At 37.0% G+C, this 23,939-nt stretch overlaps 4 protein-coding genes across 12 annotated transcripts; 2 read left to right on the forward strand and 2 right to left on the reverse strand.

Moving 5' to 3' along the window:
• Window positions 1–208: 208 nt before the first annotated feature.
• Window positions 209–9,298, forward strand: LOC137713750 (uncharacterized). Of its 2 annotated transcripts, none has more exons than XM_068453097.2 (8): window positions 209–331; window positions 7,232–7,595; window positions 7,745–7,778; window positions 7,863–8,096; window positions 8,201–8,290; window positions 8,433–8,498; window positions 8,608–8,699; window positions 8,807–9,298. In XM_068453097.2, exons 1-8 carry the CDS (start codon window positions 313–315, stop codon window positions 8,970–8,972), a joined length of 1,065 nt encoding a protein of 354 aa, XP_068309198.2. In that variant the 5' UTR covers window positions 209–312; the 3' UTR covers window positions 8,973–9,298. The 2 variants fall into 2 exon arrangements, with proteins under 2 accessions (XP_068309198.2, XP_068309199.2); XM_068453098.2 differs by lacking the exon at window positions 209–331 and adding an exon at window positions 6,239–6,383.
• Window positions 9,299–9,869: 571 nt separating this feature from the next.
• Window positions 9,870–14,748, reverse strand: LOC137713278 (uncharacterized). Of its 2 annotated transcripts, XM_088684251.1 has the most exons (6): window positions 12,732–14,748; window positions 11,276–12,259; window positions 10,906–11,131; window positions 10,609–10,751; window positions 10,359–10,394; window positions 9,870–10,285 (listed from the first exon to the last, which is right to left on the reverse strand). In XM_088684251.1, the coding sequence occupies exons 1-6, from the start codon at window positions 14,457–14,459 to the stop codon at window positions 10,172–10,174; spliced, it is 3,231 nt and encodes a 1,076-aa protein (XP_088540377.1). In that variant the 5' UTR covers window positions 14,460–14,748; the 3' UTR covers window positions 9,870–10,171. The 2 variants fall into 2 exon arrangements, with proteins under 2 accessions (XP_088540377.1, XP_068308669.2); XM_068452568.2 differs by having other exon boundaries at window positions 9,870–10,394.
• A 1,279-nt stretch (window positions 14,749–16,027) lies between these two features.
• On the forward strand, window positions 16,028–19,996 carry LOC137712700 (M phase phosphoprotein 10). Its single transcript, XM_068451834.2, has 13 exons — window positions 16,028–16,729; window positions 16,836–16,888; window positions 17,150–17,315; window positions 17,431–17,541; window positions 17,667–17,804; window positions 18,121–18,189; window positions 18,293–18,334; window positions 18,484–18,552; window positions 18,638–18,709; window positions 18,818–18,871; window positions 18,996–19,137; window positions 19,522–19,596; window positions 19,679–19,996. The coding sequence occupies exons 1-12, from the start codon at window positions 16,067–16,069 to the stop codon at window positions 19,578–19,580; spliced, it is 1,638 nt and encodes a 545-aa protein (XP_068307935.2). The 5' UTR covers window positions 16,028–16,066; the 3' UTR covers window positions 19,581–19,596; window positions 19,679–19,996.
• Window positions 19,997–21,190: 1,194 nt separating this feature from the next.
• Window positions 21,191–23,321, reverse strand: LOC137713707 (uncharacterized). Of its 7 annotated transcripts, none has more exons than XR_011065328.2 (6): window positions 23,122–23,321; window positions 22,637–22,741; window positions 22,234–22,489; window positions 21,976–22,053; window positions 21,703–21,890; window positions 21,191–21,365 (listed from the first exon to the last, which is right to left on the reverse strand). XR_011065328.2 is itself a non-coding variant. In XM_068453048.2 (5 exons), the coding sequence occupies exons 1-5, from the start codon at window positions 23,167–23,169 to the stop codon at window positions 21,757–21,759; spliced, it is 603 nt and encodes a 200-aa protein (XP_068309149.2). In that variant the 5' UTR covers window positions 23,170–23,321; the 3' UTR covers window positions 21,510–21,756. The 7 variants fall into 7 exon arrangements, 4 of the variants coding, with proteins under 4 accessions (XP_068309149.2, XP_068309148.2, XP_088540617.1 ...); XR_015955794.1 differs by having other exon boundaries at window positions 21,230–21,365; window positions 23,140–23,321; XR_015955793.1 differs by having other exon boundaries at window positions 21,230–21,365; window positions 22,234–22,540.
• Between the last annotated feature and the right edge of the window lie 618 nt (window positions 23,322–23,939).

The following is a 23,939-nucleotide window of genomic DNA, read 5'->3' on the forward strand; positions in this document are numbered from 1 at the left end:
AACAATTATTGTCATCAAATTCCGCCCCTTTTTCATGGTCATGCAGATTGTATTTATAACAGCATCCTACACCTAACCAATCGAGAAAATTTTCAAGTTATCAACTATTTGTATTATTACACTTGGTGTATCAGGTCTTATTTTCGGCACACTGAAAATTTTCTCTAACCAATCATTTTGCTAGCCTTCCTTCTACAAATACTACCACACTTTCCATTACCATTCTGTAATCTCTGTAATATTAGTCACTCGTTTCAACTGATTAACTCATCGGCTGCTTCTACCGAAGCACTTTTGCGATCCCTCATCACCATGAGAAGCTTCATAATCGGTCTGTTTCTCTCTCTCTCTCTCTCTCTCTCTCTCTCTCTCACACACACACACACACACACACATTGTTCTTTGGTTGGAATATGCACCATGTTTTGAGCATGGGTCTGGTATTGAATCACTTGCACTTGCACCCATTAAGGACAAAAAACTAGGTTGGAAAAGAAGATTTGTTAGATTTACTGAACTATTATCTGTTATATTTGAAGTTTGTTTTGAGGTTGTATCACGCTATGAAATTCGAAAACTTGCTGATAAATGAGTTATGCTAGTTGGTTTGGCTGTTTGCTCACCTCATTGCACCCAAGTTTGAATCTCTTACTTCGGCAGATTAAGAGTAGTGTAGAACATAAAAAAATGCTTAAAAAAGCCACATTTATGAATTAGATTAGTTGGCTTAGGCAGCATATGTATGCATGCTTTTTTAACCCCGTATTTGAATCTCTCTTTCCGTAGACTAAAAGTAGTTTAGAATACTAAAAATATGACTTTAATCCCTCAAATTTAATTTTTTCCATATAAAATCCAAAATAATTTTTTTACTCAAAAAAAAAAAAAAAAAAAACCCCAATGACTAGGATCCATCTAAGTGAATTCATTAATTACATATTAATTTACACATTTTACATTTTTTAGATGCCTAAAATACCCCTATTGCATATTTGATGTGCACAATTAATTCTATGTAGATTGTAAGGAGAGAGTTAATGATTTTGCAAAAAGAAAAATAAGACATTAATGTTAAAAAATTCATTGCATAATATCAAATATGAGAATTGTTGGCTTAATTCTATGTATCTGGCATTATGTGTTCATATATATATTTTTACAAACAAAAAAAAAACCTAATATATGTAATAATACATAAAATAAAATAAAAAGTAATTTACCTACCATGTACAAAAATGTTATTTGATTCAAAATGTGTATAAATATATATATATATATATATGTGTGTGTGTGTCTTTATATAATTAGACCATATTAATTTACCTACCTACTATTTGAAATGTTCATTTCCAATGATGCAAAATATTGTATACCAACAACAAAATATTGCATAAACTTAGGAATTGGATCATGCTTTTGATTGTATCTTTTTACCTACAAACAATCATATACATATTAATTTATATATGTTTACCAAAAAACGTCCCTAATAGGCTAATATATGTAATAATACATGAAAAATAATTTACCTATCATGTATACAAAAATGTTATTTGATTCAAAATATATAATCTAGGTTTTCCCAAAAAAAAAAAAAAAAAAAAAAAAAAAAATATATATATATATATATATATATATATAAAATCAAGGTGTAGTATATATATTGTTTATATAATTGGAACAAATTAATTTACCTACCTGCAAATTAATTTCCAATAATTTACCTAGGAAAAAATTATTCCTCGTGTGTAATATAATATCTTTTGTTCACTAATACATGGAGAATAATTTACCCATAACAAGAAGAAATGTAATTTGATGTATTATATTGAAAAATATTATGTCATACCTATATTTATACAAGAATAAAACGTGCCTAATATATATAACAATACATGAAAAATAATTTACCTACAAGTTAGAGAAGTGTTATTTGATTCAAAATATATAATATGGATTTAGTGTAATTTTTTTTAATAATTGGAGCAAATTAATTTACTTCCCAATTAATACAAAATATATATATCACAAAAAAAAGGTAAATTTTTGGTATGATATGGATACAATTAATGCAATACAACAGTTTATATATTTTATTTCACTTTTTCTACAACTTTTAATTTGGAATAAATTTAGGGATTTGGGAAAGTGGCATGGGTGTAAATAAATTGTATTAGTAAGTCAATAGTGTTTCGATGTAGCTGCAGATTTTAAATTTGGGTTTTTATTGGACGTTGATATGTAGATAGATTTTTATCTAAGAATCATTAATTGTAATGGTCAAAATCTAAAGCATCCTTTAGAATATCGGGAAAGAAAATTACTTTAAAGAAAGCTTAGTGTCCACCAATTAACCTCATTTTTGCTAACCTATCCTTTTAGCATGAACTAACCGAAGAGTAAGAGGAATCTTCTGTTTGAACTAAACTAGCTGTGACATGTGTAGAATGAATGATTTGTTTGCCACCTAAATCATATTCTAAAACTTCATTAGCATAATTAACAATTTTTTATACATAACGATCCACCAAAAACAAAACAAATTTGAACTATTCAGTGTTTTCATTTCGAATAATAAACCAATTAGCCTGCGGTGACGACAATGGGTCTTGAGGTGCGGCATCTAATCATTTTTTATAGTCTGTAAGTCCTTAATTAGTACTTTAATTATAATGTTAAGTACCATACTTAGTTGTTATAAACCAACATGTTCTCACTCCTCATCCTATTCTCTAACCCTTGTGGGAGAGGGAGGAAGATTATCTTCCCTTCTAATCTCTCTCTCATTTTCTCCTCTTCTACTTGAATGGTTATAATTAAATCACGTCAACATCTTATATAATTTTTATATAGAGACAATAAGATAAAAAGGAGAGTGTGAGAGAAGAAGAAGAAAGGGGATGAGAATGAAAAAGGATGAGAATAGAAAGGGAGAGAATCCTACTCAGTGTGGGAAACGTTCTTCTGTCCGAAAATCAGAGCAATGACAATGAGAGAGAGGGCGATGATAGGTGTGTGAGCCTTAAAATTAGGAGCGTGCCGTAAATGTGGTGTTTTGTGTTTTTGACACTTTGATACATGTGGTCTAGATGCTAGATTTTGTAATTTATCTTTAGGAAAACTAATGAAAAGGGTTTGAAAACTTTGAGTTTTATAAAGACAAAATAAAAGGTAAAGTAAATAGTACCAAGATTGACTTTTTAGTGTAAAAATGTGATTTTTCTTTAGTATGAACAGTACCGTTGACTTTTCGTTAAAACTCCCTTATCTGAATTTATTGCCCATTGTAATTTTATGACAATATATGAGTGAAATCCCCTGATTTATGGTTGCCCCATTGTACAAGCAATTAGTGGTGTCTGCCTAAGATTTCTGCTTGCTTGGCGACCACGCTTGTCACCGCCTTAACTAAACGACTATTTTCTACACCTTCTTTTCAATGCACGCACCTGTTCACCTTCATATTACGTACGCGTTAATCAAAAGCCAATATATATATATATATATATATAAAAACTAGAAAGAACTGCTCTGCAAATTTTATTTTTATTTTTATTTTTCTTTTGTATTTTGTTTCTTCGGTGTCTTTTTCTTTCCTTTTTTTGGTTCTATAGCTTGTGATGAAAGCTATAAAGCCATTCAGGGCGGTGAAATTTTTGTTCCACTTTTATAAAACATAACAATCCGTCAACTAGTAGACACCACATTCTTAAGTAGGTCTGCCGCATATGATAGTTTAACCGGCAATACTAGCGTGAGATCAGATGAAACTAAATACGCAGTGGCGTAGTTTTTTGTCGTTTTATGATATTGGTTGGAATAGGGCAGAATAAAGGGGTGGGACTAGCATGAACTCGGATGAGATTGAAATTTTGAAATTCTCATTCTTTCGGATGAGATTGAAATGTCGAAATTTTCATTCATTTGTAATGTTAGTCGGACTATTCACATGATTAGTTAGGCAACTTGATCGAAGATTTTTTCGTGAGAGTATAATTCTCTCCCCTCTAAATTCCATTCCCTCCTCTCCTCTCTTACTTTGCTATTTTTCTTTCTTTTTCTAAAAAAAATTTACAAAATAGGTTGATATTACTTAATGGTGAACGTTTAAATAAAAGAAAACTGAAAAAAGAAAATTTAAAAGTGAGAGAATCTCATGCTAACCAATAAGACGAGATATTGTGATTAAAATAGGTGGCATTTTCTGGTCTAACAGACAAGTCAGGAAGGTCACACAATCTGTGAGGCTATGAATCTCATGCTTCATCTGAAAGCTAACACAATCATTACTCTTTACACATTAGAGACCCCACCATTAAGGATTCAAGAAGCCATGCAAGTTCCGAAATTAATGGGTCCTACTACTCCCATGATATCTAATTTGATTGAAATAATCATGACTTCATGGGTCCCAAATCATTGGTCAAAACTAAGTTGAAATCACAAATCATGGCAACTCAATTAACCCAATTCCTTTTAACATACATTTACTAATCCAGATATATTAGAGCTGGTTTGAAATTGTTATGTAAAAAACACTTCTTCTTGTATGTGCTTTTGTTAAAAGTTTTTTTTTTCTTTATAATAATGCTTATTTTAAATCTAAGTGGTTTTTAAAATGTACTTAAAAGTGTTTTTTCTGAAAACATTTCTATTACCTCATAATATTTCTAATTTAGAGATACATTATAAGAAGAGAACATTTTTGCTCATCACCATCAAGTGATGAGGGTGGTGTACATTCCACCATTTGAAGGTGGTAATTTGCTTGTAACACGATCATGTACATTAAGTGTCATTATATAATTAATTAGACCAATATTATCGACATACTGAAAAATCTATCAAGAGTTATGAGCAAAAATGCACCTATAGAAATTAGAAACGGTTACTTTTTTAATGTTTTTTTATAAGTTGCTTTTGAATGGGTTAACTGACTCAAATCCACCCAAATACAGTTTGCTTTATTCCTTGATCTAAAAACCAGTCTTGGTACTCAAAAAGAATATCTTCAAGCATTAATTCCAAATTCCAATAAAAAATTCAGACAATTGTTCCCTGGTTGGTTGGTCTCTTTTTAAATATTGGTAACTTAAAAAAGACATAATATTAATAAAAATATAATTATCCAAGAAAGTTGATGAAAGCTGACATTTTATCGGTAATTTAATATCTGCATGGAAATGTAGAGAGAGAATTAAGACTCCAGAGGACTTTGGTCTTTTTTGCAAGATTTTTCTGAATATATATATTAATTCCCCCTTATAGGGATAATTTGATATAGATCCACGTAAGCTTATTTATAATTTGTACCATATTTATCCCTTAGACTTATAAATTGTAGTAAATATTCAAAATTTCTTAATTATATGATTATTTGTGGTTTAACTAATCCCTTAATTGTAGGATTAGTTATAGCAATAAAATCTCAACCCCCAGTCTGTTTTATCCCTCCTTTTTTTTCCTTCTTCTAAACAATTCCCTTTGTTAGATCATGGAATCAATCATCCTCTTTCTTCTCTCATCTTTCATGGGTGATATTTTGTGTTCCTCCCTCCAAATTCTTTCATGACAATTTCAGTTTTTACATAGCTTTCACAATTTTTTTACATATTCGTTTGGCAATACAGTATCAATTGCAAGCAATAATACAGTATCATGCATTTATATTTGCTCTATTATATTTTTGTGCGTATCATAAGGGTAAACTGAAACTTAGTATTTGTTCCTTTTTTTGTTTAGTATTTGTTCCTTTAATGGAGGTATATTATATCATATTTCTATTCTAATGTTCTGCCATGAAGGTTTAGCATTTTTCTTCCTATACAATAGGTAGTTTATTTTTATTTTGTTGGTAGATTATATCTATTTTGTAGGTATAAAGCATTTTTCTTCCTATACAATAGGTAGTTTATTTTTGTTTTGCAATAGATTACATATGTTCTGTTGGTATAAAGTATTTTTCTTCCTATACAATAGGTAGATACTAAATTATATCGGTTTTGTAGGTAAACATCATTAGGTGGTTACTAGATAATATTTTAGTTAGTATTTAAATATTCAAAATTAAAAACTGAATAAATGATACAAAAATTAAAGAATTTAAATATTTTTATCTAAAATGGCAAAATTGGTATAAAAATATGTAATTTGATAACTGGACTTAGTTAAAAAACTACCTATGTTTTTGGACTTAGATTGAAAAGCCCCATTATTATATTAGGAAAGTGAAAGCCTCGTGCCTTCTGCTCGAAGCATTCCATCCTTTTCTCTCTCCCTCCCCACCCCTCCACTTTCTCTCTAGACGTCTCTCCCTCCACAGCAAAGAAGCAAAGCATCTCTAATACCTTTCAAACACCTCCAAGTTTTGTTTGCTTTCCCTTGTAAGTATCAACCTTCCTTTGCTTAGAATTTTGCTGCTGCTGCTTCTTTTTATCCCATTTACGTATAATTATAGTAAAATTATCGAAAAAATGTCTGTTTTGTGTTGCCTTTCTCTGCAAAAATCTACCTAAAGTTTAGAATCTCTGCTTAATCTCAATCCTTAATGTGTTCATATATGAGTAGGGTTTTGTTTTCTGGCTTTTGAGTTTGCATTTGATCCCATCAACAACCAAGTTCTTCTGCAAATGTGGTTTCTTTGCAGTAGTACTGTATTATCTTGCTTCTCTCTTCTTCCTCTCTGGATCTGGATTTTCGTAAATTTGTTTGTCATTTGGTTGTTTCTTTGCGCATTTCGACTTTAACTTTTTCATCACCTTATTTATTCCTCCACTTTATTCTTTTATTTTATTTTATTTTTTGAATTATTTTGTGATTTTTGATGCTCTTTGATTTCGAAAACATCTTCTGCCTTTTGGGGTTTTTGTAGATTTCTTAAAATTTAAATTATTTTATTGAATTTCTAATTTCCTCAGCTGTTCTTATCTCTCTCTCTCTCTCTCTCTCTCTCTCTCTCTCTCTCTCTCTCTCTCTCTCTTCTTTCCCTGCAAGTTTCCCTCTTTTTTTCTTTTTTCTTTTTTTCTTTCCCAGCAAGTTTCCCCTGTAAAATAATTTACAACAATTCTTTATTTTGTAAAACTAAATTTTGTTTATTTACCAAGTTTCAACTTGTTTTCTTACTCTTTGACGATTTGAAGACAAATTTCCAGGCAATCCAAATCATTGTTTAAGTGAAAAAACGATCAGATAATTAAGTAAAAAGGTTATAACATCATGAGTTTAACACCAGGAGTTCCAAAAGGTTCCTCTTGGCAGCCAAACATGACTGCAGACACAACAACTCCAAGTTACTGGCTCAACTGGCGGGTCTTGCTCTGCACCGTGTGGATTTCGATTGCGATGACTCTTTCAGTGTTTGTGGTGTGCAAATACGAAGCAAGAACGGGCATTTCAAACCGCGGTAGCGGCAGAGAAACACAGCAACAAACGCCTGCAGGATCATTGTTTGAGGATGAGACCTGGAGACCTTGCCTCAAGGGAATTCATCCGGCTTGGCTTCTGGCTTTTCGGGTTTTCGCTTTCTTTGTGCTCTTGATTCTGCTCGTCGTCACCGCTTTCGTGGATGGAGGCAGCATTTTTCTCTTCTACACACAGTAAGTTGTCATCTCTTAAGCCATTTGATGAACACAATAGTATTTTAGTCTATCTGTGATTATACGAGTCCGGCTTTTCCGAAAAGTGCTTCTCCAAATCTTTTAATTATTTGGCTTCTGATTAATGATGTTATTTTGGTTTTCGACAGATGGACTTTTACATTGATCACAATTTATTTTGGGGTAAGTTCCTTTTCTGCTTGAATGTTCTTGTTCTCCTTTTTTAAGTATCTTTCGATTTCTGCTGATGTCGATTTTCATGTGTAGCTTGGATCGTTGCTCTCCATTCGGGGATGCTACCGCTACCATAAGAAAACTGCCGGCGATAGGGTTGATAGTTTTGAGGTGGATACAGAGCAAGGCTCTACTCGTGCGACTCCTTCGCACGTAGTTTCTTGTAGTACTTCAACCACAGAGAAATCCTCAGCCCCCCATGTCGAACAACCTCAACCTCGCCAACCTGCTGGCTTTTCGGGTTATGTCTTCCAAATAATTTTCCAGGTTATTAAAATGTTTTAGGACTTGTAATTATCACTTGGTCTTCAAGAATGTGCAGCATAATCTTGTTTAATGCGCTTAATCGCCATGTTTTTACATGTAAACAGATGAACGCCGGTGCTGTTCTTCTCACAGATTCCGTCTTCTGGTTCATACTTGTTCCATTTCTTGCAATCAAAGATTACAACTTGAATTTTGTAAGTGCAATAAGCCATATAATACTCTGCCCTGCTCTTCTCTGTCTGTCTTAGATTTTCTATCATCTCATAATCTCGTGATTAGTTTACGTAATCAGTGATTATGATACTAAACGAACATGTTTAATCCTTTCTTTGACAGTTCATTGTAAATATGCACACGATCAATGCAGTTTTCTTGCTCGGCGATACCGCTTTGAACAGCTTGGTAAGTTGCCCTTCTCAGCTCAAATTTCCAATTCACTGCAGGGTAAGGGTTTCGAGTTCTTATCATGAATACATTGACGATTAATATCGATAAATTTCTCGATTTTCAGCCCTTTCCCTGGTTCCGAATCGGGTATTTCTTCCTGTGGACAGTCTTTTACGTAGTTTTCCAGTGGCTCTTCCATGCTTGTGTCAAGTTCTGGTAAATTCATCATCTCTTTGGCTTCCCATATTGCAGACTATTTTCGTATCATTTCGCTGCACCATAAGCTTCTACTTGTAGTGACGATTTTCGCCTCTCAAAAACAGGTGGCCGTATCCATTTCTAGACTTGTCATCACCATATGCTCCGGTGTGGTACTTGTCCGTCGGTCTACTGCACATCCCATGCTACAGCATTTTTGCTCTGATAATGAAGCTCAAACACCATCTGTTTTCGACGTGGTGGTCTGAATCGTATCAATGCGCGAGGTAGTTCAGGCGGCAAGCTGAAGCCAGACACCGTACAGTATCCCGAAAGAAAATATACTGCCCAAATTCTTTGTAGAAGGAGAGCAAACAGAAGTCCAGAGATGAAATTTTAGAATTATGGATTCAATGCCTTAAACAGATTGAAGGAAAATGTTTGTTTGGTGATTAATTTTTGGATGCTCAAAGCATTACCCTAATTAGAAGCATATACTGGTAGGTTGCAACTTGCAACTGCATATACTTAGGCATATCAGAAAGAAATTATACTCTATATATCTTATTCCTTATACCATTCAATTAATCTGCTTTTGTTAATTCCCCACTAATAAATCTTTTATTTATATTCTTGTTCCATGAGAATTCTGATGTGTTGTTGGCGCTAGTCGGGCGGTAGTATGGGGTCTAGCGCCTAGGCGGATTTAAGTAAATCTATTATATTTCGTGTAAATAAGTGTCTGTTTATACTTACAATATATATAATTTCATCATAAACTACAAAATATAATGACATATATATTATAAAATATTGGAACATAATGAAAACATGGGGAACAAACATATAATGTACGTTTATTTAAGTATTCAACAAGTCTCTTATAATTTATTGAAAAAAAATAAAATAATAAAAGTTATCTATTTTCTGTCCAAGTGAGTCGCAACCTAGGCAGGTCTGGGCGGGTTAGGCGGGTACCTTAACAAGTCTAAGCATCCTTTCGTAATTTTCAAACGTCTAGGCATTAATCGGGACGGTGATCAGCTGCCTAGCACCTAGGCGGGAATTTTTAGAACAGAACCAGTTGTATAAAGTTATGGCCTATCATGGTCAGTGAAACCGAAGAATCTCACCCAAATGACAATATTTAAAGGGCGGGTTTTACCGCTAACATTACAACAATCGAGCTGCAAACTCAAACGTGCTAGATTTACCTAAAATTAAATTGAAATGTGTGATTTACAATACAAGGACCAGCAAACAAGAATATATTCTTGTCCAACCTTAAGGATTTAGCTACACAATGTTGGCCCGTTGTCCTTTGATTATTCAATACCAGGTGCAAACAATGAAATTTCCATATTTCAAAACAAGCCAAAATGAATATATAAAACACAATGCAGATGCAGGTGATTATAAAGAAGTGCTTGGTAACGAACCCATTAAAACAACGTTGTCGCTGTCTTTATGTTCCCTTAGCTTCTCTGGCTTCACCTTCGAAAATAGACCTGAGAGTAATCCGGAACCTGACCCTCCCCCAAACAAGTCCAGAAGTCCACTGATCTCAGCACTGACCCCGGAGGTTGCCCTCTTAAGAGGCTGTGCTGGTTCGTCTTCCCTGAGGCGTGCCCCGCAAGTGCAGTCCATGACCTTTCTTAAGCAAGGCTTGTGGAATACTGATTCGCAAGACGGACACCTTTCAATTTCATCCTCCTGCCAATAACTTTTAGTCAGATTATAACAACTACAGTTACTAATTCATCACGCAATATATGGAATTCAAGGGTTCCTGGTAAGGGAACAAAATATTCAGTTGGTTTGCAAAATGAGGTAACACATAAGAACCGAAATACAGACAAACATGAAAGGTCTTGTTATCCACATGAACAGGAACCATATATTGTATAATATTACTGCTGATGCCCACCTGAAAGGGGAAAATGAGAGATGAAGGGTCACTGCATGCTTGTCGTGCTCCACAGGGGACTCCCACGTCACAGCATATGAGACACTGCTCCGTTATATGGTCCAGAATTTTCCTCAAGGCAGTCTCCACAATCACGGGCAGCACTGCCACAAAGATAGTACGTCAAAAAATATATATGTGCACACATACATATCAGGTCGGGCTCTCACAGGTAAATTCATAAATCTGTCTTATTTCCGTTATAAGAAGGAAACATACATGCATGATACGAGATAAAGCTTGTTACTAGAATCCAACCTGCAAAGGCTCCTTTGGAAAGATCAATGAGGTCTCTCAGTGCAAAAAAATCATTGCTTTCTAGAAGATATCTTCGAGACCTGAATCCATTGTTGATTGACCTACGGAATGGGCAACGAACATAAGGAAGGATGGTTCCCATTTTCTTCCTCACACCCATAACATGAAGCAATGCTGGAACCTTCGAGAAAAGGAAGGGATTAACTGCACTGACGCAGAGCATGGGCTGCAAAACAAATGATCATATAAAGATTAAGTTGGATGTAAAATGTTAAAAATATGTCAGTATATTGCTTACTCGTGTAGTTGCAATTCACTGACATAACATATACATAATTTAATCACAAAGGTGTGCTAGTCTTCATAGTACCTGGTCATGTATAGAATCCAGATAAGATTTAGCATATTGCGAAACAGGATATTGAGTAAAATCCCAGTTATGCAACACTCTTGCTGGTATGATTGCAATTTCATTTGTATGGCACGAAGAGCAAAATAATTGACCAGTATATTCACAAAGTCGAGGCTTGCCCCATCCTAGTGTCTGTGCAAAATCCTGCATCAAAGTCCTTCCATCATCAAAATGCTTGTGGCATCCAGCACAAGTATAATGCTGTGCTTCTAGCATCTGCTTCAAAGATTTGGATTGTCGAATTTCAACAATAAGTGATATGGTTTTTCCCAAAGTGGATATATCTTCTGTGTCTGCTCTTCTAGTTAGAGACTCAGGTGTATATGATTCCAGGGAGCTAGGAACTGAATCTTGGGGAGAGAGAAACCATACTAATGCACTCGGCGGACTGGAAAAGAACCTGTAATGGAGAACGGACTGTAGACATTCTTGGATGAGAACACTTCTCTCTGCAATAACATCAGGAGACGCATTTCCAAAAATCTTTCTGGATTCCTTTTCTACAGCAGACCAGGGAGAAGGTAGATCCCAGCCGTGGTCAGAAAAAAATGTTTTTAATCGACGATAGAGTGTAAAGAAATCGCGATATCGACGTTCCACCTCCCATTGATCCTCGCCACTCAATACTCTTATTTTATACACAGTGTATTCTTTAACTCCCACCAGTCTTTCACTAAATGAGATATCTCCCTTCTTCTGCCTTGCACCCACCACTTCGACCCCATCAATTCTCAACGAATGCTGATTGAACAAATGAGCATCATCTGTACCAGAAGTAGAAGCAGTCGACCCACCATCTCTTACTAGCAGAGATTGCTGTGATTGTAAGAACCTGTTGCCATGAGTGAACCTTGCCCCTGGGGACTCAGCAGAGTCGAGCAGAATTTCCTCCATTTCATTAACAACCTCATCATAGAATTCATTAAGCTCAAAATTATCCATCTGCAGCATTAGCAATACAGAAAATGAGATACAAACAACTTAAAAGAGAGACACAAAAATATTCTTATACGGATAAAATCAGGCCGTCATAGCATATAACTACAAATGTCATTAACCAGCTATTCACTTGCAAAAGGTGGTACAACAACTAATATACACACATTGCTGATAACAAGCACCGGTAAGCTCCACTCACGATTGAATAAGAGTATAACATAAGCTACCATCCGAGTAAAGACTTGAAATTCTTCGAAGACAAACACTGCTATATGTTTCCTGAATACCAAGAACTGGACAGAATATAAAAACAGAGATACTTCTTGGAGTATCACAACAAGCACAATATGCATTCAATATTCACAGAGACATGAAATTGCACGTGGCTTAGACCAATCAAATGCAAAAAATAGTTAAGTTGAATTACAATAATTTAGTGCCACCCAAAAGAAAAAGTGTATTGAGCATGACTAACCTTAACTGGCATAGGATATTCTTCAAGGATATCTTCTAAAACAGGACTTTTCGTAGTATTATTTTCAAAAATTGATGGCAGTGTACTTGGCTTATGGTCCTCAAGGAACTCTGTCGTCATATTTCCAGAAGTTCTGGTTGAATAGATGCTAATTTGATTAGTTGAGAAATCTGAAAGGGGGTCCAATTTAACTTTTAAAGTCCCCAACTTTTTCTTTTCTAAATCTTGGCCGTGATCAGTCCCAAGGACCTCCCCAGTATTCATATATGTATGCACATCAGAAACACCATTATCCAAAATGCTCAAACCCTTTTTGTCAGGATTTTCTTTTGCTTGTGGATCCGGCTGAAGTTCAAAGACATTGCCAACCAAGGAATCTTTATTATGTTTTGCTGATTTGTCAGAACCTGGAACTTGATTATTTGTCGAAGGAATATCTCTTGAATCTTCTAGCTCTGGTTCTTGAACATTTTGAAAACCAGTCGGGGTAGTAAAAGAACTTTTGGTAAACTCAACCAAATCAGCAACAGCTTGAACTTGATAACTGGCCACAGGAGTGTCCTTCACATCTTCTACTCTATCAGTTTCAAGAAAACTTGGAGAACTAGCTAGCTTAGTGGAACTGTTAACATTTTCTACCAATTTACTATCAGCTTGAACTTGTTTGCATCCAGGCTGCACATCTGTCAAGTCATTTCCTTGCTCAGTTTGACATGCATTCTGATGCTCAACTGAAGTGATGGAAGTGGAATTCGAAACTTTCCTTTTGGTTTCAACTTTCTGTCCTCTCCGGTCCTCAAATATGTTTGTGAAAGAATCTAAGTTATTTCCTCCAGTCTCTTCCATGAAATCATCCCAATCATCGGAACCAAAGGCTACAGATGTGTTAATAAGAAACGGATTTTCATTCTGGGGTTTTTCTTGCTGATAATGGTGGACATTTCTCTGCTGACTAAAACCACTCTTGCACTCATCATCCAAACCATAGTTGTACATGGACCCCTCGTCCTCTGAATACTCATTAGAGGTCCCCCCTTCCTTCCTACCCATCTCTCCTCCATCAAATTCTTCAACTTTGGGTACAAACTGGTTCCCAATTCCAACCTCTTTCGAATCATTGGTCTCTTGGGCAGCCACACCAACTCCAACAGTATCATTTCCCACAACTCCCCTCCAACCTTCCATACCTTTTTCACTGTCCTCGTCACTATTATCCGAACCATACTTCACATCCAAACCCCCCCTTAAACCCGACAATCCACTCTCAAGCTTCCAAGACATCAATTCATCCACATCATGAGCTCCACCACCATCCTCATTGCCATACAATTCCAACCCACTAGACCCGTAATTCGCAGTCCCCCGTCCTCCAATACTACCACCCTCCTTCCCAAACTCAATCCTACCACTACTCAAAACTCTCCGATCCTCTCGATTCCTCTCAATCCTCCCTCCCAAACTAATATTATCCAAACCACCACTCTCCTCCCCAAGTCCCAAACTTTTCAACGACTCGAATTCGGGCTCCGGGAAATCATTGAAAACCGTGATTGTGCTACACATGCTCTGCGTGCCCATCATCGAGTTGGCGCTACAATAGCGCTCGTACTCGGACTCCCCGAACGAGGAGTAGCGCGACGGAGGCGATCGGGGCGAAACATCGCCATCGAAATTGCCACCGTCACCAACACCGTCCGATTTGGGATCGAGCGGGATTGAATGAATCATAAATTTGAGTTCGAAATTTATGAAATTCAGAGAGAGAGAGAGAGAGAGAGAGAGAGAGAGAGTGGACCTGACAGGAAACGACGGTTGTGATTGGATTGGGAGGTGGAGCTCCGATGGACGTTAGCGCAGTTGATGGAAGCCCAGATTGTGGAGTGAGTTTGGCATCAGAGATTTGGTTGCAGAGGATTGAATAAGTGGCGGGAGAGAGAGAATTGAAGAAGAAGACGAAGTTAGTTTTTTTTAGTTTTTTTCCGTTTCAGGTGTGGAGGTGTGTGACTGGTTTAACTTGGAAGGCACTTGCAGCCTCTTTTGCTCTCCATGCCAATTTTCTATAGTTTTTTTTTTTTTTTTTTATAAAAAATATTTTACAGTAAATTTATTTTTCATTTATACAGTAGAGAACGAGATTCGAACTATTTGATTATAAAATTATCATAAAACATTAATTTAATTTACACATATTATCGTTAGGTGAGAAAAATTTTTTGGTGTGCTGATAAACAAGGTACAATACAAGTGTCATGATACAATTAGTTGAAATATTTTCTTTTCAAATTTTCAACAAATTGTACTATTACATTTGGTGTAGCAGGCCGTGTGTCGGGGACACTGAAAAACTTTTGCACATGAGAGAAACTTACTCTACACTCGAATGTTTTGCTCAAAGACAATCTCATCTAAATTTTTTATTTTCTAAAAGAACAAAAACTCAAACAATTTAGGTGAAGACGGCCAGCTAAGTTTGAGTTTTCTTGTTTTATGAGCGTTAGAGATGTAGAGTAATTTACAATTTTTTTAATCTTGATTTCTTGAATATTTTATAGCGAGGCTTCCATATCTGCGACAATTCTTATTTTCTCACCTACCATTCTCATGTCTCTTTCATCAATTGTTTAAATGTACGAAGCCATAAACCTTTCTTGTGGTTGGTTCTTGACATATCTTTGGTTGTTCAATCAAATTAATATGTGATTGATTTTTTGCTATTTAAGATGCTAATTCAATATTATTTAGTACAATTGATGACATGCCGGAGTGATAATTCTCACTTAATATCTGACAAAATTATCTTCTTGCCCAGATTCACTACGTTGATAAAAAAAACTCGTCACTTGTTTGTAAATGATTGATTGTGCATATTACTTCTCAAAAGTACAACTTTAAAATCTATTTTCGACATTAAAAAGAGAAATACAACTAAATTAAAGATTTATATATGTATTTTTTATTTTGTAATTTTTTAGGATTTCATAAAAAGGAAATGGATCACAAAGGCAAAATATTCTATCAAAAAAACAAGGGAACTTTAACAAAAAACTATCGGTACTGTTTACTTTAACGAAAAATCATATTTTTGCACTAAAATGATGATTTTGATACTATTCACTTTACCTTTTATTTTGACTCAAAATTTTCAGGCTTTTTTAATTAGTTTTCCTAGAAAACAAAGGCAAAATATTTCGTTTTTGATTTTATGTTTACAGTGGCCAAATATTTTCAAATTAATAGCGAATGAGATCTCGACACGTAGACAATAGCTGCTCCCTCCCGTCTAAAACCCTAAACCCCGAACCGGCTGTCAGAAACAGAACACAAGTGCTCCATCCATGGCGATCAATAGCGACGCCCTGAACTCCCTGAAAGCCACAGAACCGACGCAGCTACTGGCGCCGAGCCCCGCGCTTTCTCAAACGGCTCGAGCCGCCCTGCAGGGCCTCTTCTCCTCCATCAGGCCTTTCACGCCCAAATCGCCGTTTGATCAGCTCTTGGTCGACGGATTCGACGCCGAGCAGATATGGCAGCAAATCGACCTCCAATCGCAGCCGCTCATCTCGACCCTCCGCCGCGATTTGAAGCGGTTTGAGAAGAACCCGGACGAGATTAAGATGCTGAAGGTGGTCGTGCAAGGGGAGGAGAAGGTTCTGGAAGCTCGGAGCCAGGGTTTGAAGGCGGAAATCGGGGGCTTTGACGAGGAATTGGATGGATTTGACGACGATGGTGACGACGAGGAGGCGGAGGAGGAGGAGGAAGAAGATGAAGGGAGTGAGAGTGAGGAGGTAGATAGAGAGGATGAAGAGGAGAGAGAGGAAAGTGAAAGCGAAGGGGAAGGTAATAATGCGATAGAGGATGGGTTTTTCAAGATAAAGGATTTGAAGAAGTCTTTGGAGGAAAGTGAAGCAATGGAATATGGGCTAAATAAGACTGATAAGAAGAAAAAGAAGAGAGGGGATGACGACGATGAAGACGACGAGGATGAAGAAGATGAGGGGGTGAGGACGTGCTTGAATTTTATGTTTGTTGGGTTTTGGCTCTATGAATTTCGCTGAAAGCTATGTCTTTTTCGGTTTCTAACTCGATCTTGTTTTGTCAATTTAGCTTGGAGATTTGGCCATTGGCGACGATGAGGATGACGAAGACAAGTTTGCAAGGTGCTACATTTATCATTTGTCCAAATTGCTTGCTTTTCGTTTCTATGTTTATTGTACGATTGTTGATTATATGCATATGGATCAGTAAGTAATTGATTGCAAATTTATGGTTCATCCGCATTTGTTTCTCTGGTATACTGTATGCAGTTTATTTCGTTGTCTGTGCATCCATTATATGTGATTCATCTGTGAATATGTATTGTGAGCATGTATGTCTCTATTAGTATATGCTTAAGCTTAACCGTTGCTTGCGTGCGACAGATATGAAGACTTCTATGGAGGAAAAAAGGAAAAGCCTTCTAAACGGAGATCAAAGTTGGTTGATGAATCAGAAGATTTGGGGACAAACGATGGAGAAGAAGATGAACAAGACGAGGAGGAAGATGATCAAGAAGAAGGAGATGAAAATGAACAAGAAGATGACAAGGTACTTTCAAACCAAGTAGTGTAACGGAATTTGAGAGCATGTTCTTGCAGTTGTAGATTCTCCATATTTTCAAAAGGAGTTTCATCTCATTTATTTTCATATTTTTTTAAAATAGAAGCAAACAGCCCTGTCGACCCATGAAAAGAAGCTTAAGAAGCTTCAATCCCAAATAGAAGAGATGGAAAAAGCAAATCTGGAGCCAAAAAGCTGGATCATGCAGGGAGAGGTAATTTTTCTGTTTCTAAAGTTCTTTTTTTCTTGCCGGACAATAGTCGTATTAGTTATGTCATTGTCATGATACCATGTATCTTTAAATGAATTACATATACGAATTGTGGCTTTGGGAAACAGGTAACTGCAGCGACAAGGCCAAAGAATAGCGCGCTAGAAGTTGATCTGGATTTTGAACACAATGTTAGACCTGCCCCAGTAATCACAGAGGAGGTTACAACATCAATTGAGGATATGATCAAGAAAAGGATCGAGGAGGTAAACAACATCTTGAGTGAATACGTTCCGGGGCTTTGTTTTCTTGCCATCTTTTTCTTATCTAAAATGTTCTGTTCAAAGTCAGCTATTTTTTATGAACCGCATTTTGATCGCTCACCTCCACTTGAAAGTTTTCGACAATTTATATTGATCCCTATAAGTCAGAAAAGAAATTTAATTCTCATACTTTTTCGATGGGCAATTTTTATTTCTTCTGTCACCATTTGATTTATATTGTTGCTTGTTTCTTCTACTCTGTGTGTGTGTGTGTGTGGAACAGAACCAGTTCTAAAACTGCAGTTAATGTCTTTTATAGGGGCGGTTTGATGATGTTCAAAAGGCTCCTACTTTACCCTCTAAAGCACCAAGAGAACTTAAAGAGTTGGTAAGCATTGTTTTTTGCTATATTTGCGTTCTAATTTCGATCCATTGTTTCTTAAACGAAGCAACTTGTTCAATTTGTCTGATCCTTTTTGTTCAATGTGCAGGACGAGAATAAGAGCAAGAAGGGTCTAGCTGACGTCTATGAGGTATGGTGCTCCTGATGCAAAATGCATCACTTGACAAGCTGCCCAACATGCTTCCGCTTCCAAGTTTTGATCTCCTTAAGCTGGATTTCCGTCCATCTTAACATCTAATTGAGAAACATAACAATCTTTTGTTGTTCAATTTTCTGCAGGAAGAGTATGTTCAAAAGACGAATTTGGCTTCTGCTCCGTTGTCGTTAACAGACAAACAGAAGGACGAGGTGCATGCTTTTATCTTTTATCTTCTATCTTCTATGTTCCTAAAGGTGCTAATTTACTAGCCTTGCGGTCACTATCTTTGATCAGGCAAGCAAGCTGTTCAAGAAACTTTGCTTGAAGTTGGATGCTCTCTCTCATTTCCACTTCAGTCCAAAACCTGTATGCTTCCCAGTCGTCAAATTTATTTATTTATTTACATGCATGCAGTGTATACTTTTGTAGTTTGTGAATTGTTTTTTCTTGGACTCGATGTACGCTATCTGATAGGTTATCGAGGATATGTCGGTACAAGCCAATGTCCCTGCTCTAGCAATGGAAGAGGTAATGTGAACTCTACAGTTCCTTTATAAAAAAGGGTTCTCATGAATCCTTTGAAAAATACTACTTTTTCTAGTATAAAGTCGACAGTCATAACTGAAGTGTGTGATATCTCTTCATTGGGCAGATTGCACCTGTGGCCGTGTCTGATGCGGCAATGCTGGCTCCTGAGGAAGTGTTTTCCGGCAAAGGTGACATCAAAGAAGAAACAGAGCTTACACAGGCGGAGAGAAAGCGGAGGAGAGCTAACAAGAAAAGGAAATTTAAAGGTAAGCTTGGACGACAAAAAGTTAGATTATCCACTCTTCCGTTTTCTTTTCTTCTTCTGGGTGACAAAGACTTATGGCCTTACAAGCGAAGCTCAAACGTAGGCATGCCCCACAAAAGGGGTAGTTCGTAACCACTAGTGCCCCCATGATTATCCTGGGGTTACTAGTGGTTAGGGACATTCGACTCTTTCGGCCAGATGACAGCTTATGTTCCGCACAAGCTGAATAATCATCTGGTCGAATGACATGCTGAAGAAAATATGTCTAGGATTGTCTTTCAATTGGACGTGTAGTAGCATTTATTTTACTCTTGTAATGTATATCTTCTTGTTCATCCTAGTTTTATTTCCTAGTATTCACCTTTAGTTATGGACAACATTACAGCTAGGGAAGTAAAGAGGGCGATGAAGAAGCCCCGGGACAGCCTGAAGGATGTGAAATAAGCCGTTATACAGCAAGGTGCTCTCCACAAACGAATGAAAATGCTTTCGTAGTTTGATTAGTGTTGCTTTCTCGGCTCTAACCGTTCTGTATGTTGCAGCCAAGGAAGGATAATGAAATGTGCTTAAGTTAACTTACGCCATGGTCGCGACTCATTGATTAATTAGAGAAGAGAAGAAAGAAGACGAGGGATTGGGGGATTGGGCAAAAATGGCGTCTCGAGTCCCCTGGTTGCAACGACAACCCATCTGCAAACAATTTCTACGTTGACGAATTCATTTTTTGGGTGGATTGCATTGGATCTGGAATAGCTCAAAATACAAAATTGTAGTTTAGACTTTCCATGACGAAGAAATCGGGACGTAAATCAATTTTGTGATGAAAAATATTGCATTAGGTAATGAAAGCGTTTTACTAATATATATCTTTACATGTAAACTGAAAACATACCTGCCCAAACTTTCTGAACTTCATCTTTGAGGTGTTCAAGCTCTTGATCCCCCAATATCAAAGTACGTTCGACTAGACCTGGCATTTTGAACCTGGCCCGTTAACCCGACCCGACCTGCTAATATTAGTATTTAGGTGGATGCTTAACGGATCGGATCGCTAATGGGTGAACCCGTTAAATAACGGGTCACTTTGAGTCAACCCGTTAGCACCCATTAGTTGATGATGTTTTAGTAATTTTAGTCAAGTGTTGACAACAAAAAATAAACTCCATGCAAATAATAATAATAATAATAATAATTGTTAATGGGTCAGGTTCGGATGATCCATTAGCTTAACGGGTTGGGTCGGATGACCCGTTCACAGGTCTATCGACCCTCGATCTCAGTTTTAAGTACAAAACCTTCGGTCTCTAACTGCATCTTACTTGCTGCCCTCTGAAATTCATCTTTTAAGAGACAATAATTTGACACGAGCATCTCCAACCAATGCGTTAAATTGCCGGATGGATATTCAAAATTATGAAGAAAAAATCTGCAGTGTGGTTGAGAAACATTTGGAGGAGGTGAAAGCGAGTGGTATTAAACAAGAAGGCAATTCAACTCGGGTTGGATGCTCTCTTCTTCATCAGATCATAGAATATTGAATAATCCGGATGTCGGGAATGCGGCTGAGCATGAGTGGAAGGCGACGGTGGAAATCTGGAAGACGTACATTGTTCATATGGGTTGAAACCTTTTATGTCTGGACAGAGAGAGTGAAGAATCATAGAAAGGAAAGATGGTCAGGTCAGTTGATTTCAGTGCAAATTTATGAGAACAAACCGTATCAAACTTTGCTGTAGTCGACTGAACTTAGAACTGATCGGAGGATTCACGCTGCTGTCGAGTGGCTGCTACGACCATTTGCTCATTCTAGCCATTTGCTCACTCTTTTGAACCGTACCAAACTTTGCTGCCGTCGACTGAACTTAGAACTGATCGGAGGATTCACGCTGCTGTCGAGTGGCTGCTACGACCATTTGCTCATTCTAGCCATTTGCTCACTCTTTTGAACCGTACCAAACTTTGCTGCCGTCGACTGAACTTAGAACTGATCGGAGGATTCACGCTGCTGTCGAGTTGCTGCTACGACCATTTGCTCATTCTAGCCATTTGCTCACTCTTTTGAACCGTACCAAACTTTGCTGCCGTCGACTGAACTTAGAACTGATCGGAGGATTCACGCTGCTGTCGAGTGGCTGCTACAACCATTTGCTCACTCTTTTGAACCGTATCAAACTTCGCTGTAGTCGACTGAACTTAGAACTGATCGGAGGATCGGAGTGGAGTGATGATCTGTCCACGATGGAGTAGATTGTTTCAGGATTAAACTTTCATTTTGAATATCTTTCCGCAGGTGTTTAAGTAGAAATTATTCATGGAAAGGGAATTAATGCAAAGAAGATCAAACAAAACCTAATTAATTCTGCTTGAACATAGTTGTAAACCAAAACAAAGATAAATCACAGATTCAAATCCATGATTGTGTTTGCAATTATCATAACATTATGTGGTAAGCAACGGTTCTTCGTTTTCCTAACAAAGAAACAATAAATTTTCACTGAAAACACGTTCAAAAAAAGTACTGCATAGTTCTTTAGCTCATCTTACTACTTTTTCTCGAATTTTCAACCTTTTCTTTTGGCGCGGGACAACGGGGAGGTCTTGCCTTGCAGAATTTTCTGTTCTACTTATTCAAGTTTTCTTCCAGCCTGTCAATTGCAGCGCCAACACCACTCCTTGCTTCTCTTTGATCTGAATCAGGATGTGCAGCCGCATTCCCTTCATTTGCCTTCTCTACCAGCTTCAAATGGGCCCACCCTGCCACGATATACATCAACCCATGTTAGCGACTATATGATCGATTAAAAGTACACTTGGAAAATGACATGGTTGAAAGTGTTACCAAGTGGAAAACCAAACGCCGCCCCTAGGGCAGCACCCAACATCACGTTTCTTGTTCGCCAAGCCAATGATCCGGGCACTGGTTCAAGTAGGAACCAAATGTTATATAATGAGAAGACATTGCATTCCATTGAATTACTTTTAATTCAACATTCTGAAAGGGCCATAAGCAACAATTCAGAAGTTGATGCTTTGGCACATGCCCAATGACAACAACCAGTTAACGAAAAGAAGCCCAAAGATCAGATATGAGTCATACTTATTAGAGCAAACGTAGCAGCAGTGGCTGATCCGGCTCCAACAACATTGAAAACATCGTGCACGCCCCTTTTCTCGGCAAACAGATTCTGTATACCACAAAAGGTTGCAGTAAACAATCCAAGACGCACTCCACCAACTATCGAGCCCCGAGTGACACGAATGAACCTTTTCTCCATTGCATCTCTCATGAGACGATATTGTTCACGCTTGTCTGGCGTGCTCCCCAGCTTCAACATTACTTCTGCATCTTTGCTCTGCCAATCAAATATGTCTGTCGATATCCAATCTTTTCGAAGATTACAACACTAATCAAACACCTCAGTTGTTCAAACATTGTCACGAATAACCACAAAGCATTAAACAAGCACTTCGGAACATTGTTAATTTAGATACAAACTTACAACTGAAGCAGCTGCTTCCTTGCTACCACCGTAAAACAAGCCTGCAAACACTCCGATGACAGTCGCCGTGCCCCAGTTGACAGTTCCTGCTAGTTTCGGAGAATGCTAATTCAAAGAAAACAATGCCATCATCACTCTAACAGGAATTTCACCAAACACATGGTGGGCATTTCGAATATGATAAACCCCAAGTTCCAATAAGATTTAGCAAATCAAACCCAAGTTTCAAATTCTCCAAATTTAACATTTTTTGAGGACCCAATTAAACAAGTTACGCTAAGATCAATGATCATAAACTTGACCCAGAAATGATGATCATAAATTTAACATTTTTTGAGGACCCAATTAAACGAGTTACGCTAAGATCAATGATCATAAACTTGACCCAGAAATGATGATCATAAATTTAACATTTTTGGAGAATTATCATATCAGAATAGCAGAAAAGTTGAATTTTTGAAAGGATTTTCAGGAAGTAAAGTTACCAAAGGATGATCCATTACGTTTGAGACGGGGTCTTCGGGAGCTTCCATTTATCAAACAGTATGCTCTTTACATGAACCATCCAAAGAGAAAGAGGGCCTTCTATAACACTATGGTGTTTGGTTTCCGAGAAAATTCTCAGCCAAACAGAAGATAGAAAGCTGAATGCAGTCAAGAGTTACTGTTATTCAGGGCAGCCAAACACAAGGTAAGAGGCAATGCGGACGGTGGTAATGAGTCACCGCCACCGCCAGATTTTCTCGCTCGTGTGCGGTGGCACGTGGAAACTTCACTTCAATAGTCAAAGTGAGTATCACAATAAACGACGCGTCGTTTTCTTCTCTCTTCTTCAGACGTTTGGCTTTAGGGTTGAGCCGGTGGTTTGTTCACGCCATCAAGAGTATTTTAGCCATATCAAAGCTCATTATCCACGTGGTAAACTTTGATTGGGCATGGTTAATTTATGTTTCCACACAAAGGACGTTGTAGAAAGAAATTGTTGTTAGTGCTTTCATCTCGGATAATGCTTGTATCCTTCATAAAATAACTTATTTGTCTCCCCACTTACAATTAATGAATCTTTACCGTCCAAACATCAAAATTAAAACTATTCATTCTATTTATCATCTATAGACCATATATGCAAAAAATTATTTAGTTTGGAGCTTTTAATCATTAATAGATCTTTTAATCATTCATAGCATAAAACAAATGGACGGTGCATCATAAGAATGCTACTCGTCACTAAAATTTTTGATTGGTTTAACACGTATAGATGACTAAACGGTCTCCAAATTGAATATTTTTTTTTACAAATATG

This window comes from Pyrus communis, chromosome 14, assembly GCF_041283825.1.
Source record: "Pyrus communis isolate YQ-2024b chromosome 14, ASM4128382v1, whole genome shotgun sequence".
Lineage (NCBI taxonomy): Eukaryota > Viridiplantae > Streptophyta > Magnoliopsida > Rosales > Rosaceae > Pyrus > Pyrus communis.